The sequence below is a fragment of the Crocodylus siamensis genome, chromosome 11, assembly GCF_052110815.1.
Source record: "Crocodylus siamensis isolate JL-2025a chromosome 11, ASM5211081v1, whole genome shotgun sequence".
NCBI classification, from domain to species: Eukaryota; Metazoa; Chordata; order Crocodylia; family Crocodylidae; genus Crocodylus; species Crocodylus siamensis.
In genome coordinates this window covers 61,169,583-61,190,079 of record NC_143405.1, presented here as the reverse complement: position 1 = coordinate 61,190,079, position 20,497 = coordinate 61,169,583, and the positions used below count along the sequence as shown (strand labels likewise).

The following is a 20,497-nucleotide window of genomic DNA, read 5'->3' as shown; positions in this document are numbered from 1 at the left end:
GCGTTGGGAAACTTAGTTGTCACACCAGGTGACAAAGCTAACATGTTTAATGATTTCCTTGCCTCCGTCTTCCTAAGTAGGGACCAGGACAGCCACCTCCCTGCTGGGGCCCCCTCGGGCCCCGGGGGAGGCACACCTGGGCCACGAGTTAGCAAGGATTTAGTTAGGGAGCTTCTGGAGGGGTTGGACGTATTCAAGTCAGCCGGCCCGGATGATCTCAACCCTACAGTTCTAAAGGAACTGGCTGGGGTCATTGCAAGTCCCCTGGCACGGCTTTACGAGCACTCCTGGTGCTCTGGTGAGGTACCGGAGGACTAGAAGAGGGCCAACATGGTTCCCATCTTTAAAAAAGGGAGGAGGAACGACCCGGGAAACTATAGGCCAGTTAGTCTTACCTCGATCCTAGGCAAGCTGTTCGAGAAAATTATGCTGGCACACATCCAGGAGGGGCCAGCAGGGGACTGCATGCTTAGGGGCAACCAGCACGGGTTCATCAGTGGCAGGTCCTGTCAGACCAACCTGGTGGCCTTTTACGATCAGATCACCAAATCATTAGATGCAGGGGTAGCAGTGGACATAGTGTTCCTGGACTTCCAGAAGGCTTTCAACACTGTCTCTCACCCCGTTCTCATTAAGAAACTGGGGGCTGTGGTGTAGACACCCACACAGACAAATGGGTTGCCAACTGGCTGGAGGGCCGCACCCAGAGGGTGGTGGTGGATGGGTCCTTCTCAACCTGGAAGGACGTGGGCAGTGGGGCTCCGCAGGGCTTGGTCCTCGGGCCCGCACTGTTCAACATCTTCATCAGTGATTTGGACGAGGGGGTAAAAAGCACCCTGTTCAAATTTGCTGATGACACTAAGATGTGGCGGGACGTGGGCTAGAAGGAAGCAACAGGATACAATCAGACCTAGACAGGTTACAAGGGTGGGCGGACGAGAATAGGATGGGTTTCAACACAGACAAGTGCAAGGTGCTGCACCTGGGGAGGAACAACCGGCACCATACCTACAGGCTGGGGAACTCCCCTCTTGTCAGCACGGAGGCGGAAAAGGATCTGGGGGTCATCATTGACTCCAAGATGAACATGGGCCGGCAGTGTGGGGAGGCAATTAGGAAGGCCAACCGTACCTTGTCACGCATCCACAGATGCATTTCAAGCAAGTCAAAAGAGGTGATCCTCCCACTCTATGTGGCACTGGTCAGGCCGCAGCTGAAGTACTGCATCCAGTTCTGGGCGCCGCACTTCAAGAGGGATGTCGACAGCATGGAGAGGGTCCAGAGGAGGCCACTCGCATGGTCAGGGGACAACAGGGCAGGCCCTATGAGAAGAGGCTACGGGACCTGAACCTGTTCAGCCTCCAAAAGAGAAGGCTGAGGGGGGATCTTGTGGCCTGTTATAAACTAGTCAGAGGGGATCAGCAGACATTGGGGGAGTCCCTGTTCCCCCGAGCACTGCCAGGAGTGACCAGGAATAACGGTCACAAGCTGGCAGAGGGTAGGTTTAGGTTAGATATCAGGAGGCGCGACTTCACTGTCAGGGCGGCTAGGATCTGGAACCAGCTTCCAAGAGAAGTGGTGCAGGCTCCTACCCTGGGGGTTTTTAAGAGGAGGTTAGAGGAACACCTTGCTGGGGTCGTTTGACCCCAGTACTCTTCCCTGCCATGGCAGGGGGTCGGACTAGATGATCTGTTCAGGTCCCTTCTGACCCTAGAAACTATGAAACTATGAAAAATCACACACCTGTCACAACATTTCTAACAGAAAAGCCACACCTCTGCTCTTCCTTCTATAGTTCAGACCCCCCTCCCCCCAAAATGTAGAATCAGGCTGCTTTGATTGTACCATTTCTTGGATCTTACTATAGGGGAGGGAATATGATTATACTCCCTCCCCTTTAGTAAGATCCAAAAAATGCTACAATCAAAGAGCTGAGCTCCATGCAAGGAAATTCAAATCTGTATGAGAGAGGGCACGTCCCCATCGAGGCAGCCAATTCAGGCATGCAACTATGCTGGTGAAATCTCTAAAAAAGGCAATTTGGTGCAACCAAGTGTTTCCCCTCACCAAGATGCTTTTAGAAGTGTTTTTAGAAATAAAATGGCAAAAAAAAAAAAATCCACTCAAAACAGCATGAATTGCCGGAGGCCCGGCAATGCAGACTCTGAAGAGAATAGTCTGAGGCCAACAGGCACCTCTCTCTCTTTCCCTTCTGACCAGTTGGGAAAAGTGACTCTACACAAGAAAAAGAAACTACAAAAAGAAAAAAAAACACAATTTGCATATACACATTTTGGGCCAAAAGCTCAGCTGACAGAGACCACTGTTGAGCCTGGATACCATCGCACTAGAACAAAACTGAGAGAGTAGCCTGGCTCTTTAAGATGGGGCAGAGAGCCCCGTCACAGGAGCCCAGCTGCAGCAGTTAGGTAATGAAGGAATATCCCATTAGCAGGCAAGAACAGGGAGTAGAGAGCAGCAAGCTGGGCGATGCACTGTTGCATGGGTAAGAGGTGAACTGGAGCCCCGATAAGCTTGCAACCAGGGAGGGCCACGTTACTAAACTGTGCCAGAGCTTAAGAGTCCCTCCTACACATTGGAGAAGAGCTAAAAGTTTTGCTTGCTGATGTACTCTTTTGTTGGATGCAAGGACCGTCTTTGTGCTTTAAGGACTGGCTATGGCATCCCAAGAGAGCAACGCCAGCCTGCAAGACGGCAGACCCACCAACCTGCTTCCAAAAACACACTGTGCCTTTTTGTTTTATTTTATTTTTTCTTTCTTACAGGAAAGGTTTTTTTTTTCCAAAGGTCTTTTGGGAATGTCTGGGAAGGGCAACAAAAACCAGTAAAGATGTATAAACCAGGCACTGCCCCCCCCAATGGGGAGGAAGACACCATTTTAGAGGTGAAGGAGCTCTGTCACCACGGGTGACACATCATACATTTACTGTGTGGCTAAAGAGCACAAAGCAGATCAAAATGCTTCCAAAATTACTGTTTGCTTGTGGTCTGTAATACTCAGAGGCTGCATTTTCCAGTGTTTGCAAACACCAACGGGAATGACAACTGGGCTGTGCAAATGCCAAGCCTTCTCACTTTCTAATACGGCATGCATGATGCTCTAAAAGAACTATGACCTTACATGCATAAAAAGAGTTCATCTGCAAGTGACAACTGTTTTTTTTCTCCCTTCAGTAGTTTCATACAGTTGGTTCAATTGTTGCCCTGGACACTGCCTGGTATCTCTCAAAGGTCATAATAACTACATGTAGGAGCCTCGTGTGATTCTGCAGCAACACTTGGCACTAGAAGGAGACAGGCACCTGGCTGAGCTCTCAGCAGCGTGGTCAGGATTGCTGAACATAGCTCTGGTCCCTTGTGGTCCAGCCACTGTCCAGGGACTCACGGCAGAGTGGAAGTTCATAGCTCCAGACACCTCTTGCCCAAGGCTGGGCTTAACTTTCCATCAAAAAGACTAAATTTAGGCAGAAAAAAACATATAGAAGCTAAGAAATCTATTAGGCCATGCACATACACAGGTCACAACTAAAACTGACTACCAAACTACCAAATTTTGCCTGCATTAGATGCCTGGCCATACTACAAATCTCTTGTTTCTTTTAAACTACCGAAGATGAGAAAAGTAAATGTTGTGCTATAAGATTTCATAGACATTTGGGCTGAAAGGGACCCCGGAGGATCATCAAGTTCAGCCCCCTGCCCCGGGGGCAGGAAGTCTTGCTGGGGTCATAGGATCCCAGCAAGATAAACATCCACAAGTGTCTTGAAGGCATTCAAAGTAGATGCTTGAACCACCTCCGATGGCAGGCTATTCCAGACTTTGGGGGCTCGGGCAGTGAAGAAGTTCTTCCTTACGTCCAGCCTGAAATGGTCACAGAGGAGTTTGTGACCGTTCCATCTTGTCATCCCTTGGGGTGCTCTGGTGAACAGATGTTCCCCCAGGTCCTGGTGAGCACCCCTGATAAACTTATAGGTGGCCACCAGATCACCCCTGAGCCTGCACTTTTCCAGGCTTATTCATCCTTAAGAGCAATAATACAGCCCTAGGCCCCTAGCATATTCATTAAGCTTCTAGTTTCTTTTTACCTGGAAAATAATGTGTTGTTTTATATGCATCTCCCCATCTGCACCGCTTTTTTCAAAATCCTAGGTCCACCCATGGGAGTACTGATGGGGCAGGAGGGGGGAAACAGACCACAGATGATCGGCCTCAAGAGCAACGAAAAAGGACATACATTTTAACTAAGCTAATTTTGGCTAAGCTTCAACAAATATAGCCTGAAAGAAAATCAAATACAGAAAAAAAAATTAAAATGCCATTCTATAGCCATCGTATCCCGATATCCTAGCAACTTGCCTCTCCGCTAAGTACAAAGTAAAAGCAGGATACACATATATCTATAGCTATATCTATATATAGATAGATAGATAGATAGATAATATATATATAAATTCCCACAGTACTCATGGGGTCTTACAGAGTCACTCTGAGGAGATAGCCTTTGCAATTATGAGGAGCAGTGCCGATGGGATAACTTAGATAGATACTGTGCTCAAGAAACCCTGCCCAGTCTTCATCAGATAATTATCTAGTACAGGCATGAGAATAGCAACCATTAATAGAGCTACAGGCAGGTGAATGATGTCCACCAGGAAAATGAGAGTTGAACTCACAAAAGGAAAAGAGGTCAGACCGCAAACAATAGACGCATTGATCCTGGAGTGGCCTGCTCATATATACATATATATTTTTATTCTAGGGAGCATTGTTAAAGATTGCTATCCTGGAAGATAATGAATGTTGAATGTAGCTTCCATTCTTGTGCTGATGGATATTGTTTCCAGCCTGATGAGAAGAGATTACCCTGCTGAACCCAACAAGGCACGTTTAATCTCCTGATTTAGACTCCATTGTCCTCTGCTGGTTGTCACTTTCCTGAACGTGTACGAGACCATCGCTGTAAACTACCAAAGAGACAGCTGTGCTTAACATCTTGTGGCAGCACTCACCAAGGGCTACTTGAGCAAAAACAATGTGCTAATGAAAGCTGTGGCTTTAAATGAGCTCATCTTTGGTTTTCAGGGGAAGAGAAATGGACAGCAGGACTAGAAATACTGTAATACAGACAGACCCATACGGGCCCAAATCAACATCCATTGAAATCAATAGATCAATTCCTACTGATCTGAATGGCCTTTGGAGAGGGCTTCTATCCTGCAGACTGGTGCTCACTAAGGGTGACATTCATGCCGGGGCAGACAAGCAGCACAAGGCCTCTTGCAGCCTTGAAGCTGAATTTTTGTTTCAGTGCAAGGCCCCAAATTCTATATCCCACAGCCTACTTACCTAAGCGCCACTCAGCAGGGGCACTGGCTAGAAAAGCATGCCTCCAAGATATTCCTTCCCCTCCATACACTCCCCTCAGTACATTACAGGTACTGAATGAACAACTGGTGTTGTGACTATAAGTGATCCAGGTTTTCCATTCGCCATGGTAAAACACAGTAAAATGCAGATTTTCTCATTTTAAGGAGAAAAACCTGGATTTTCTCCTTTAAAGGAGAAAAGCACAGAAAACGGTGGGTTTCCCCTTGCAGGCTGGCAGAGGTCCTGCCTGCAAGGGGCTGGGGGCAGCAGGAGGAGGGCAGTCAGGCACAGGGCGCCATGTGCATGTGTGCACATATGCATGCACATGGTCGTCATGCAGGCTGGAGAGCAGCTCCTGCAGGGAAGTCTGGTGGGGGGGGGGGGTGGAATTGAGGCCCCTATAGTGAGGGAGGGAGGGAGGGAGGGAGTTGGGCAGAGCTGGGGCTGGAGCTGGTGCTGCTGCCCTGCTGGGGTAGTGCATAGGGCTTGAGGCCCCATGGGTGAGGAGCAGGAAGGGGCAGTGGGTAGCTTGTCCAAGGGGTGGCGGCAGGGCTGACTCCCCACCACTGCGCGCACTCCTGTGACTCCAGATTTGTGTGTGGGGTGGGGGCAGAGGCAGGGGCAGGTGGGCTGCCCACTGCGGGCTCGGGCTCACTGCTCTGCTGCCCTCCCCCTGCAAGGCACGGCGGAGTGGGGCAGGGAAGCTCGATGCCACTGCCAAGAGCCCTCCCTTAGAGAGGCCCCCCTGCCTACCTGGCAGCAATGGGGGTAGTGGTGCAGAGGGCACCTCTCCATGGTAGTGTGGGGCACACCGCAGCACTCAGCCCCACTCTGCCATGCTGTGCCAGGTCCTGCCTGCTGAGCTGTGGAGGTCCTGGGGGAGGGCAGCAGGATGGGGACCCCTGAGCCCACAGCAGGCAGCCCACATCCACCCTCCCATGCTGCTCGTGGTGGGAGGGGGAGCTGGGCTCCGGCCTCTGCGTTGCTGCAGCAGCTACTGTCTCCCACGGGCAGCAGCTGGGGCTTGGGCACTGCTGTGGGGCACAGGGGCCTGCAGACCCAGGTCCCTGGCCCTGTAGCCCTGGCAGCTGGGAGGCCCCTCCAGCACGGCTAGCAGGGCGAGGGGGCTGTGGGTGGGGAGTGAGAGGCATCAGCAGGCCCAGGGGGCTGTGGGTGGGGAGTGAGGGGCAGGGCACCAGTATATCTGGGCTGCTCAGCATTGCAAAGCAGTGACGGGGGACAGCTGCAGGTGGACCCATATCCTGGTGAAGGAAGATGGCAGGGGGAAGCTCTGATTTTGCACAATAAAAAACCCAAAAATCAAACACTAAAATTTCTAGGTACTTAGAATGTATCTTATTATAGTGACTGAGGCATCAGTAGGCTTCCAAATTGTTTTAAAATTGTAAACAGGTCAATAAAACATTGTGTTCAACTGATACCTATGCACAGAGTGGCGTTTCATTTTAATCATGGATTTGGGGGGTCTTTAAATCAGAGAATTTACAATTTTTTATTTTTTTTTTTTTATGAGAGAATTTGCTATGTTTAAGCAGAAAAAACCCCCCCAGGAACCCTGGTGCTTCTGAAGGTCCTACAAGTAAATTCTAATTTTGCTGCACATGCTGGAGGTAAAGGGTACGAACAAGGGGTGCAGGACCACGGAGTTCCTCATCCGCAGAAAAGGGGCACTGCCTGCACCAGCAGAGCAAGTCTCATCTCCAACATGGAAAGACAACCTCTCTGCTCAGTCCTGGGACTCTGTATGGAGGCTACCTTCAAATCTTCCAAGCAAAGCAACCCTACCAGTGACTTCCCCTACCGGTGACTTCCATCATGCAAAACACAGAGAACAACAGTTTCAGCCCTCCCAGGCTCCCAGACACTATTCAGGTGGCAACCTTTGGTCACTGTTGTGAATCACTAGACCAGAAGCCGAGTAGTTAACTAGACAAGAGGCCAAAGAGCTTCTCCGGCCCTTTCTTTCCCCGGTGCCCCTAGGCTATTCACCTATTATCATCTCAAAATAGTGTCAGTTCAGGCACTTGGGAGTGGGATTTTCACACGCACTGGCTGGACTCTCTTCCCCCTGAGGCCCCTGGGAGGTTTAGGTCATTTGTATCTGAAATCCCTTCCTCTTTTCTTCCTCGCCACTTGACCCTTGTTACAGAAGTAGCTGCCAGTGGAAGCAGAGCCGACTGCTGCAGGTTCACTCTATTAGCTTCCCCCTTTCCAGCCAGTGCACAGGCAGGCACTTGCCAGATGAAAGGGCTGACGAGTCCTTTATGTAGCTGCAAATAAGCAGCTTTCTATTAAAAAAGCAAAGAGGAAGAGTGCCCTTCCCCTGAACTGTGCAGATTAAAGAGCCTGAGAGAAAGACCAGCTAAAAGGGAGGCAGGCACTGCTAATGCGGCCCTGCTGAGCACCCTGGACAGGCCCCAAAACATGGAACCAGAGGTGGGAGGAAGGAGGGTGGCAGCTCTTAACTTTGCAGATATTTGGGGCAGTGCTGCCCAGGGATGACTGGCCACAACGGACGTTGCACCGGTGGCAGAACAAGCGGCTCCTCCTTGATCCTTGCTTCCCCCATGCTGCAGCTAGACAGGTACTGTGCAATGGGAGCCAAAGGGCAGTAATTAGTATCTCTGGGGGATCGAATTTTGTAGCTACACATTAATCCCAGGCACGTAACACCCTCCAGCCCATACAGTGAAGAATATCACAACTCCCCGCACCCCGCTGCAATCAACTCCTGGTAAGAATTGCAAGCCTCAGTCCACAGCCTGTACTCAAGCCACCCGTTGCTGCATGGGCAGCTTTGCCTAACTGGAGACCTGACAGCGTACATGAGATGCGAGTAGGTTTCCTGAAATAAACATTAAAAGTACAGTACAGAGGAAGGCAGGGATCCATCCGCTGCATTTCATGTAATTCTGGTCCCCTTCAAAGTGTTACAGCCTGGTCACAGGACCAGGACAGTGACCAGCCCAGCTAACACGACACCCGCTTTGCTAGACATGGTACAAATACGGAGGAAGGGAAAGATGCAAGCATGATCAGCTTACGAACAGTCCAACAGGGATAAGACAGGAAGGGGAAGACTGGGCATGGAGGCACAGAGCAACTTAGAAACTCCCACTGATCTCAGCAGGGCCAGGATTTCCCCCAGAAAGATTAAGTGACTTGCCCAAGGACACACAGCCTCTTCTCAACAGAGTAAGCTGGGGCAACCAGACAACCAAAAGGAGCCCTGGGTGCGAGCCCCAGGATGCTCATTTTATCAGGGGTAGCCTTGAGGTCAGGAGGGAGGCTTTGCAGAAATAGCTACAGAGACCACGTGAACCCAGACGTCCTCAACCCCAGCGCACCGCCCCCGCAACAAAGCAATCCTTCCTTCCAGTGGGGACGGGTCTTACGGATCCACGGGACCCAGAAAGAGCCCCGTCTACACTAAACTTGGCAGCATTTCCCCCCTCAGCACTCTTCCCAGCAGTGTCCCATGTGCCAAACCCCAGTCGGAGGAGCACCACATGCTCCCTATCAGGCTCCACTCTTCTTTTCTCTTACAACTGCTGGAGATGAGCTTCCTATCCATCCTGTCTGTGGATTTGGGCTTACAAGGCAGGCTTAACTTGGATATACCAACCTTCCCGCCCAACAAAAGGAGCTGCTTTCATCTCCTGCACATTAGCATGAGCCTGCTTGCCTTTTTTATATAACAGAGAGACTTTTTTTTTTCTGCTCAAAGTTAGGAAAAGTAGATAAAAGGCAGCAAAGAAGGGGGTGGGGGGAACCCCTCTGCTTGGTCAGAACTTCGGTCAATGGACTATAAGGATGTTCAGCTGCTGTGGATAGCCAGCTTATAAAAAATGAGGCTGTCAATGTAACATGAATAAAATAAAGTCTGTATTTTCACAAGCTTTTCCCAGTGGTTTCAGAATAAGGCCACCTTGATATTGTGGGAGAGGGCACAAGTTCAGCCCCACACAATACATCCTGATAGCTGGGACTTGGCCCTTTTTACGTTAAATGAGATTCAGTTCTTTAAAAACCCTCCCTTCTTTTTATATCCGGCTGTACTTTTCCCTCCAGATCGTCGTGGAACATGATATATGAAACCCACACATTAATCAGTTAATCTGAATTTTTTTCCGCCTCCCTAGAATACACAAATCTCTTCAAACACAATCGCCTTCCACACAGCTAGAGTGCACATTCATGGAAAACTGTACTAGAGGCTATATTTTACCTTATAAAAGACTAAATTAACAGTGAATTACTCCCCGCTGGTGGCATACCTATGCGTCCAAATTGAAGCCTTTGTCAAAATCTAGCCTACGTGGAATAAGTGTCCACTGTTATTTAAAATTAATAAAACCACTGAAAATAGGAACAAGTATTTCTTCCCCTCGTTTCTTTTTGTTTTTGGAGAGGAGAAATCTCATGAAGAGAACTCCGTCCTGTGCCCTCCTGTTCCGTTTTGCTAGAGAGGGATCCAGTGGTTAAATTGAATTGCTTTCCCTACCTTATTACTCAAAGAGATTACAGCCAGGGCTTTAGACTGTGGCTACCCTATATTTATAAGCAGAATAATAAAACACATAAATAATACACTGAATAAAACATTAAGATATAAAAGGAGTTAAGTGGAACAAAGGGCTAAAGCAGATTGTGCACTACCCATGTCTGACCCATGGAAATACAAAGGACTTATCATTCTAATTAGCAAAATGCACAGTGACGACGTAGATCCTTAGACTGAGCGCTGCGCGCCTGCCTCCTGCTCTGCTTGATCCCGACTGGTTTTTAGCCTTGTGGGGCCCTCTAGTGAGATTCAAAGGCTGCTGCAAGGACACTTCAAACAGGCGCTTTCATCAGCTGGAAACAAAGATGCTTCCCTCACCGTGCAGCGACTCCAAGGAGGGTGCTCCCAGAAAGCCGTGCATGATCTGTTGTTTCATCGAATGCATGAAGCCCTGGACCCCGTGGAGTCAAATGGGAGTTTTGCCACTGATTTCAGCAGGGGCCAGGGTTTTACCCGGGAAGCTTTTGTAGTTTACCCGGGAAGCTTTTGTAGTGGAAAGCTGTGACTCCATAAAACCGACGTGCAACTGTTGTTGGGATCTCCGGCCAAATGTCTGAAATGAAGACGTGGCCAAGAGGCGAGAGTAGAGATCTCACTCAGCAGGCCAGGGTGCATTGCAGCCGACAGAGGCATTCCTGCTTCACAAGGCACCTCAATGGACCAAATGATATCTGCCATGGGGACCCAAACTCCTCTATTTTGCCTTGGGAAACAAAAAGCCTTTGCACACCTCTTAGCTTCCTTGATCTGCCAGACAGCATCCAAATGCCAAACAGCCTTCCTCTTTCCCGAAAGTGCTGTCACCCTGCTCTTCCCCTTGTCCTGAACAAATAACCCCCCTCTCCGTACATGATGCACCCACACCCTGCTGGCTGTAGGAGCCCATGACCTAACCCCCTAGAGCAGCGATTGGCAACTAGGGTGCTGCGGCACCCCAGGGTGCCCTGAAATCCTTTTACTATGGGATCCCATGTAGCAGTAGCGCTATTAAGTGTGCAAGCACAGCTCACAAAATATTCCCAGAAATTGCACACAGGCATTCACAGCATTAAAAACACTCTGCCTTGTTGGGTGTCTGAGTTCTTTGCCACCCACAGGAGAATTGCTCCATTATTTTTTTGTCATCAAGAAGATAAGAGAAAACTAAGAGCTGGCATTTTCCAAGGGGGCCTCAAGCCTATCTGCAAGTGCCTTGACTCTAAAAAGTTTGAGAGCCACCGCACTAGAGAGACGCGTCATCCTCTCTGCCAGCACGCTCCTGGTTTGCTTTTTGTTTCCCACGCTGCAGGGCACATGGTTTGTTCAGCTTTGGCCCCTGTGGAACAAGGAAAGGATTTGCTAAAGAGAGGATTTTGCATGCCACTCCTGTGCTGCCTCTGCCACAGGTAGGCTGCCAATCCAGCCATGATAGCTCTTTGCCCCGTGCCCACTCGCTCACAAATCTCACTCCAAGTACATGACAGGAAGTTTTTTGCTTGTGTGACAGACAATGGGCTCTGTTTGATGGTCCCCCTTCTAGGCTAAACTAACATTTACAGGGAAGGCATTGAGAGAAAGACAGAAAAAATAACATGTTCTGAAAAGACGCTGCTTCTTTCCATGAGCCATGACAGGCAAGGAGCAGGAGCAGCAGCAGGGAGAGTCTTTGTTTTCGATACCAAACGCACGTCTGCATTATTCATACAGATGGGTTTTACATGCACTGAGTCTTTACACATATCCGTCTTCCCCGTTGAAAGAACAGAAAAAGCAGGCACTGGTGCAATCCCAGCAAGTGGCCTATCAACGCCAGTGCAGCCTTGGCCCGCCATGGTTTGCAAACAGAAACTTGCACTGGTATTCTCTATAAATCACTGCCCCCGTGAAACCCAGATTGAAGAGCACCCTGTTTTATGGAGAGGTCATAGAAAGATGCCAGGCATCGGAGCATGGGTCCTGCACTACGTTCCAACTGGATGTCACCAAAACTGAAGGGAGAAGATGAAGGGTCAGCACAGAAGCAGTCGGAGCCAGAGTCTGAGACTCCACTTTCCATGCCAATCAACCAAGCCATTCAGCTCCAAGCCTTCTCCACCTGCTGGGTCAGACATAAGCTGCCATCTGAACAAGGCTTCCCCTATAATGTAGGCAGCTCCAGTTTAAACACTCTTTTGTTTGGCAGTCCCCAACCCTCCTGTACATCACAGACTAAGGGTTCACCGATGCAGCCATTTCATTGATCCTGGACCCAAACTGGCCCTGCATGGCACTGCATGGCAGCATGGTATCAAGGCCTAAGGAAACATAAAAAGCAAAGAAAATCTGTACCCAAACTTTGAGCTGGGATTGAGCAGCAAGTACCTTGGCCTTATTCTAAGCGTCAGCGGTTATTAAACGTTTATTAGATGGGCTGCGATTACCTCTGCCTCTGGGCAAAACATGGAAGGTCAGCTACTAAAGCAAAATTCTGGTATAACGGAGTAGAGAACTCCCCTTTCCAACAAATGTTTCTAGACAAATTCATTGGGGGGAAAAAAAACTACCCACCAGGGAGTGCTGGTGAGAAGCTTCCCGTATGTCGTGTAGGGTTGGGAAGACATGGGGACATGGTGCAGACAAACCCACAGGGCCTTCTGAATGACGCATACTTCCTGGCCCTGTGTTTCATTGTCATGCCGCAGCCACATGACGAAGGGATGAAGGAGGAAATATGTGCTGACCAGAAGGTTGGTGTGCCCTCCGGGTGCCTCAGCCGTTGACAACTCCCAGCTGCTTTGAAAGCGTTGTGTTGAGAGGAGATTTTATCTTAACTTCCACCTAAGAATTTGGTCAGCAATTTAATGTCAGTTGAATAAGATTGTTTCGTTTCTGCGAGACCATACATTGTAAAGGGCCAAAGCCCAGCTCCATGGGAATGCTGCCCAAATTTAGCCCAATTTATCATAAAAGGCAAAACAGAAATCTATCATGCTGTAGTTGAACATGTCTTGGATTGACATGAGACTGATCCCTGTAAGCGGGAGTTGATTAATTACCCAGTAGTTTTGCCTGTACTTTACCATACCTGCTTAAAAACAGGGGGAAAGAATTTGAGTCAACTAAAAAGATGCAATTAAGCATTCTGAAATATCAAGTGCAAAGAGTGCTATAATTGTGTGTCATGAACATTCATCATGCATGCACACAATGGAAGATACCCTCTTCTTGTCAGAGGTATTTGCCTTAGTGATGTCTGCAAAGTGCATTTTTAAAAGAGAAAAGCAACACTTACTTTCATCTTTTTTTGGTTGAATGACACCACCTATGGAAGTGTGTTTTCTGCTACCTAATTCTATATTCTTAAACAGGAAATTCAACCAAGCTGTCAACAAGCCTGCTCGGGAATAGTTTTTATACGAGAGGACAAGGTGACAGTTGACTTGAGGTTGTCTGTCTCCCAAGAAAGTGACTTGAGCTGCTTCCACAAAGGCCCACCATGGGAGAAAGTGGTGCTAGACCATCCCATAATACTTCATTAACTGGAATAACTGGGTGTGCTACTGCTGAGACATAAGCAAGAACATTTTACAATGTATCTTATCACAGGTACATCTTACCCAGCTGGATGACCATCTACCTGCTGGTGCAAGAAGCGGCATCTAGCACTTCTGACTCCTATCTTACCAACAAAATTGCTTCCTTTTCCAATCTGATTTACACCAGCCACACGCACCTGGCCAGATACTTACCTAGTGGGAATTAGCACATCTACCCTGAGAGCAAAGGAGCTATATTGATTTTCACCCATTTCAGGCTCTGGCCTACAGTATTTAAAATTAAGTAACATTTACAGGTTTTCATTTTAAATTAAATCTAATTCCTCAATGTATCAAGATAAGCATGACACCTTTCCTTTTGCTGAAGAAAGGGCTGTCTTTCAAAAAAAAAAAAATCATGAGTCAATCCATACTTTAAGTTGGGAGAGCAGCACAAGATGACACATGGCAATGTGGTAAGTGTGCTTCAAAACACCAGAGAACTATGAACTGATGGCTGCGTGGTGGGAATTATTGATGATACAGGTTATGGACAGCACAAATCCAAGTAGTGGTTTTGGTCTAACACCTCTGCACATAACAAAGGACTGAGGCAACAAGGATGGATTTAGGGTAATAATGGGAAGACTGACTTAGGTGGCATGAGCCTACCCAACCTTATGCAAACCCCAATGAGTCTTTCCATCAGTACCAATGGGCACCCAATAAGGACCTAAACCAACAGATGAAAATTACAGCCACATTTCAGAACAATGACTTTATGGACAATTTTTGTGCAAAGTTCAAAGAAAGAAGCAAGCCAGGTGACAAGAACAAATCTCACGGTCTTACCAGCGGAGACATCATTCCAAGAACTCTGCCTTGTCTACAGCACCCCATAAAATTACTATAAAACCCTATGAAGTTGTACAATAAATCTGTTTCTTGGTCATTGTTTATTAACCATGGCACTGCCAACATCACACTGTCAACAGCTTCATCAATTATCCATTGCTAAAAAGTGGACTCATTCAGCGACTGTTATTAATTGGTCTCAGTAGCGGGTAATGAGTTTAAAAGCTCCTACCTGTGTGCCCCCGGGGATGGTGACTAGTGGCAGACAACAATTTACAGCACACCATTAGCACATAGACCAGAAAAAGCCAGTGAGATAGAAGCATTGATTTGGCACAGAATCTCATCCTGGAGGCAGAAAAGGAAGCAGTTAAGTGAGAGAACAATATAACTGGGGAATAAAGGGAAAATAATGCTTTGGAAGGGAAAGCTAAAAAGTAATTAAAATGGCTTCTTCCAAGGTAATGCTGACCAAAATCAAATTCACACTTTGGTTAGGATCAATTCTTTACTAAGCAAATTTCATAATTAGAAGTGCTACCATGGTTATCCACACACGTATGCGTGTGCATGTGTGTATGCATGCCAGTTATCATGCAACTGTTATGTTTCTATAATTCAAGGTGATAACTGCTTAATATGAGATTTGCACACACAAATTTAAATATTACAAGACACACACACACACAGTCTTGCTTTTGTTCTTATTTTTCAGCTACCTCTGCCACAGATGCATAGCACGCTAACAAAAAATATGCATCCGTGACTTAATTTCAGGCCAGATTTCCAAAGACAGTCAACTCCCACCTAGCCGCATAAATGAAATGGCTGGATTTGCATGAATGCTCAACATCCAGGAGCTGCCAGTGCAAAGAAGGGGAACTGCTGAGTACTTGTGCAAGGTTGGACTGCATTGGCTTTGCAAGCATTATATAATAAATATAAAGGGGCGGTGTATAATTGTTCCTCATATATTGATGCAATGCAGGGGCCTGATTCCTATTATTCCTGATAAGTGGTTTCAGAAAAATCAAGAGGACTACTCAAAGAGTAAGGACATGGCTACATGGGACCAGGCTGGCAGTATCAGGGCCAGTTTCAGTCTCAAAAGTTCCTGTTTCCCATTCAGACAAGCAACTCTCAGCCCTTTCACTGAAGACTCCTGCAAATAACTCCCCACCCAGTTTCCATAGTAGCATTCATCATGTGGAAAGGTAATCTGATCATTTCCTTAAATTGATTTATGATGATTTATTATTGTTTCAGTGCTCAAGGAGGCACTGTGCTCTTGAATTCTTAAGATACATCATAATATTTCATATTTTCAGCCAGTACTGCAAGTGGGAACATAGCAATGTGTATTAAAAATAATTTGTGGATGTGCGTCAATTGAACTCACCACTCTTTTCAGAGCAGAGGCTCCAGTCTACAGCTAACCAGCAGGCTGGGATTTGGAAAAGTCTATGCTGGGTACGAATATTTGTACCAAACCATCACCAAAAAACACTTTGAAATATTACTGGTGTTCTAGATTTCAACTGATATTCCAATAAGCAAGTCCTTTTGCAGTTTCAAAGAGGACTCTGAAGCACCCAACCCTGTCCAGCTAATCAGATCTTTCAAAGGGCTGAGTGAGTATTTGGATAGTGTAAAAAATATATATATGAAAAGGAGACCTCATGCCATGGACAGACCTACTGTCATGACCAGACAAGGCATTTCCAGTTCACTTCAGATGTATAGTGCATACACAAACCAAGCAAAAGAGATCTTGTGTTTCCTCATTTAGAAGGCCTTGGCCTAATCTTCTTTTCCCATGTTACAAAAGGATTTCATTCTCTGTTTGTGCACTAATAAGAAAGTTGGCCATGCCCAAAAACACCAACCAGGACACTTTGTAGTAATAAAAACTAGCAGTCAAGGAGTCTGCTGTAAACAGGATTTAAAAACGTGCGCTCCTCTACACTAGAGAAAAAATACATTGGTTGAAAAAGGTTTAGCCATGCCAGCACATGCTGAGCTCTCCTTGGACCTTCACAAACTTCTTTTAAAAGCTTCTCTGCCCACTTTAAGTGCTCAAGATCCTCTGTAAAGGAACAGCTATGTTAAGTAGGTCCTTGCCTTGTACGATTGTTACACAGCACAAACTACAGCAACACAGATCACAAGAGCCTTATCCTTACTCTGCACCAACACCCTTTTACACTGCTCAAGTGCAAATGCAGACCACATGACAAAGATGGGCACTTAACTTTGAGAAACTGCAGTCCGGGCTTCATTCACCCCTTCCTGGCCCCGGTCTACATGAAGTAATGGGCTGATCACTGTGAAACCAGGGCAAGTGGGATTTACCAGAGTTAGCAGTATTTACCACATGATAGTTTCTTCTTCATAAAGAGGAAGAAAACTAAACTGAGCGGGAGGACCTGCAGCCTACTGCATTCAACGGCCGAGAACGCTAACAGGATGACCCTGCAAAATATTAAGTCTTCATCTAATTGTTAGCTAGTTTCCTCAGCTGTATTCAAATGTATATTGTTGCTAACCAGAATGGCAAATCTTTGTCGTCTAGTCCAAAGATAAAATAGTGTCTTACCTTGGGGACTTTTCAAGAATTTTGTTCCAGTCAAACACGATTATTTCAGTGCGTTTTTCATCGTTATTCCAAATTCCCATTTGCAGCTACAAACAACCATTTCTGCATTTCACAGTTTTTCCTTCACTTTGGGGACCTACAAGAGGAAGCCATATTAGAATGTAATTAGAGTTCTGAATGGTGATGTTTTATAGATTTATATTAATAAAACCATTGCTTTATAGTGCCATCTACCGTGCAACCCAAGTTAAAAGTCAGCAAAGTATCAGAAGACAGATCTGAAACAGTGTAAGATGAACTGTGTGGGGCTCACCTATCCAAAACCAGCAAATGCGGTGAATACAGTATTTTCCCGTACACCGGACTGCTTTGTGGTTGTATGTCCTCTTGCCATCCAGGCGCCATAAAATTTGAGAAGGGCTCCAGACACTATTCAGGCCTATGGATGGCATTACACCCCCATCATTATATCAAACATTGTCTGCTTACTGCCTCTCCAAGGGTCACGTGCAAAAGACCATTTGAGACGATGAAAAACTCTGATTTCTAAAGGGTCCGAACCAGACTCCTTGCAAGCTGGGCTCTCTTCAGTATACTGAGAAGTTCCCTTCAGAAAAAATACACAGACCAGGCCGACTCCACAAGCTTGGAGGGCAGCTTCGAGGAGCTGGCTTTCACCTCTCTTTCCCTTTGCCACCTGGTCCCAGGGTCAGTTTGCCATGCACTAGCTCGTCTTTAAATAATGCAAGCAAAACAGCGCTCTGCTCCACTCCACCAGTTACGATCTTATTCTTGAACTCCCCCCCACCCAACCCGAACATGCCTTCCTCCTTCCTTTTGTGATGGGGATGGTACAAAAAAGTAGAGAAGAAGTCCCCCAGGAGCTGCACTTGCAAGGGAATTCTCCACTACCTCTTTGCAGCTTCAGACATTCAGCTGAACCCCACCAGAAGAGGCTTTCTTGGGCGATTTCCTGCCCACACATCTGGTGTACCCAAAACAGGGTGAGAACATCAGCATTGCCACATCTGGCCAAACCCCAGCTGTTCACGAACAGCACCAAAATGCCATGAGTCTCCCCGGGGCTCAATTTCAAGTTGGGTTTGGTAAGAAAACAGCAGATCAAGCGCTGAACGAATATATACTCGCCTGTGTTACTGAAGCTAGAATAGCAAAACCTTGTATCATTCCCAGTTCCAACTAGTGGTAATGCTGCTGTCCACTGTAACAGCACCTTGGGTCTAAAGGCCACTAGACTTCCATCACACACTGCCACATTCCCCAAGTCTGCGATTTCGTCTCCTGGACAGGACTCACCAGATCTCAAGCCAAGGACTGTGCACTTCCAGAAGCCACATTCTCAAATGTTGATACGCAGAGAAACTCCAAAAGCATTATTGATGTGGGTCTCATAAAATAACAAGCTGAGCATTTTAAAAACTAGCAAACTCAAGCCTCCTCGCTTCAATTGCTTATGTTTGATGCCTTTCCTATCCCTGGGTTCAATTTGACTTTCTGCTGTCGAAAATATAGCACACTGGCTTCCTCTTCAGCTCTTCTATTAATGGTGTATGCCCCGACCAAACGATGGAAGTGACCTTTTCTTATTTTCCACCACCCCTTTTCCATTTTTGCCCCCTAACAGCAACAATCAGGCATTCACTTTTACAAAACAGAACATTACAGCCGGCCCCCAAAGCAAATGTGGGGTTAGAAAGACTGATAAATAAGTGCCTTTTATCTGCTGAGGCTCAGAGCAGGGAAGCCCAAAGATTGCAGTGCTTAGCTCTTGCACCATGCAGGCTGCTAGGAGGAAGAAAAGAGAACTCATTGGCATTAAAGTGATATCCTCACAGCAAATTTTTAGGCAGTCATTTCATTCTTCAGCATTAATTTACTAGCATGGGAAATATTAGCATGAATTTGGACAACTGAGCCATTCCATCCAAAAAAGAAAACTGCTGGTAGAGTGGCCTATTAAAACAAATAGTTACTGCTCGGTGCTAACAATTCCCTACCTAAATGCATGACAATAAAAACAATAAGTACATCTCCAATTTATATTTAAAAGGCAATCAATGCCAGGAGTTTTAATGCACTACTGAATGACTCAGTTGTGTCCAGTACACTTCTGTCCATTTCAAAAGGGGATTTATAGATAAAAAATTTTTTTGCAGTGCCCTACAAATATTCAGACTAGACCATACTGATTTGTTTTAGACAATACCGCTTTCCTGACGTTATATGTAGTTTTTAAAGAAATCATGCAGATTTGTCTAAAAGCAAATAAAGACCTGTTGCAACCTGCTCTGAACTTACTGGTTAAAGAACGATCAGATATGAATTATTGCAACTTGCAGTGACTAGACAGATTCAAAACACAAGTGGATAAAGGTAAATTAACTTTATCCCCTTTTTTTAACCAGCTAAATTTCTTAGAGCAGGGCTGTTTGGAGGGGAAGGGACTAGAATAGTCACAGCACTACTCGTCATCAATTAGAGGTTGGCTGCTTTGTCTTAATTAAAGAAAGAAAAGTCTCACCTGCCTGATCATGTCAAAAGACATCCCATGCTTTTAACCAGGAAATCTAGGTTTGTGCCCATCTTCATGTGAAGTGATGCTCCCCATGGCACCGCTGAATGTCGATTCTTGCATCACATCAGGGTGTGGTGCTACTTGGAGCAGCAGAACAATTACTTAGTGTTTGTGCGAGTTGCAAAAATGATCACTCCTGACCTTCCGAGTCAAGAGCTCTCTTGGGGACAGCTGGATTGGTAATCGAGCCAGTCCCCTGGGCACCAGTGCTAAGGCAGATAATGGTATTCCCATTGGTCAGTTATGAGCTGGCTCAACTTTGCTTTCAAAACACAGGGCGATCCTCAAAGGCACGGAGCATACTAAGCAGCCAATGAATTCAGCAGGGCAAAGAGAATCATAGAAAATCTGGGTTGAAAGAGACCTCAAGAGGTCATTTAGTCCAACCCCCTGATCCAACTACATCATCCCAGCCCAGGCTTTGTCTAGCCAGGTCTTAAAAACCTCCAATGATGGAGGTAACCTGCTCCAGTGTTTTACTACCCTCCTAGTGAGAAGGTTTTTCCTAATATCCAACTTAAACCTGCAACTTGAGCCCATTGCTCCTTGTCCTGTCATCTGCCCCCACTGAGACCAACCCAGCTCCATCCTCTTTGCAACCCCTCTTCAGGTAGTTAAAGGTTGCTATCAAATCCCGCCCCCCACCCCCGGTCTTCTCTTTTGCAAACTACATAAACCCAGTTCCCTCAGCCTCTCCACACAAGTCATGTCCCCCATCCTCTGAACCATTTTCGTCACTCTCCGCTGGACTTTCTCCAACTTATCCGCATCCTTTCTGCAGCAGGGGCCCCAAAACTGGACACAGGACTCCAGATGTGGCCTCACCAGCGCAGAAGAAAGGGGAATAATTACTTCCCTCGATAGCTGGTCCAATTGCCCCCAGGTATGGCAGGGGCTCTGGACTTGGATATGAAACACCGGTTTGCAAGACCCGTCCCACAGTAAGAAGGCTCTTGCTCATTTAAATGAATCTGATCCCATT

The 20,497-nt window shown here is 46.8% G+C and overlaps 1 protein-coding gene across 6 annotated transcripts in view; it reads right to left on the bottom strand.

The window, feature by feature from the left end:
* TAFA4 (TAFA chemokine like family member 4) overlaps positions 1-20,497 on the bottom strand; it is a 98,222-nt gene that overhangs the window by 52,977 nt on the left and 24,748 nt on the right. For all 6 annotated transcript variants that reach the window (XM_090022592.1, XM_090022594.1, XM_090022595.1 and 3 more), the window contains 2 exons: positions 16,920-17,055; positions 14,556-14,671 (listed from right to left, as the gene is read on the bottom strand). In XM_090022592.1, the coding sequence (XP_089878718.1) occupies positions 14,556-14,671; positions 16,920-16,999 (196 nt within the window). In that variant the 5' untranslated portion in view covers positions 17,000-17,055. The remainder of the gene's footprint in view (positions 1-14,555; positions 14,672-16,919; positions 17,056-20,497) is intronic.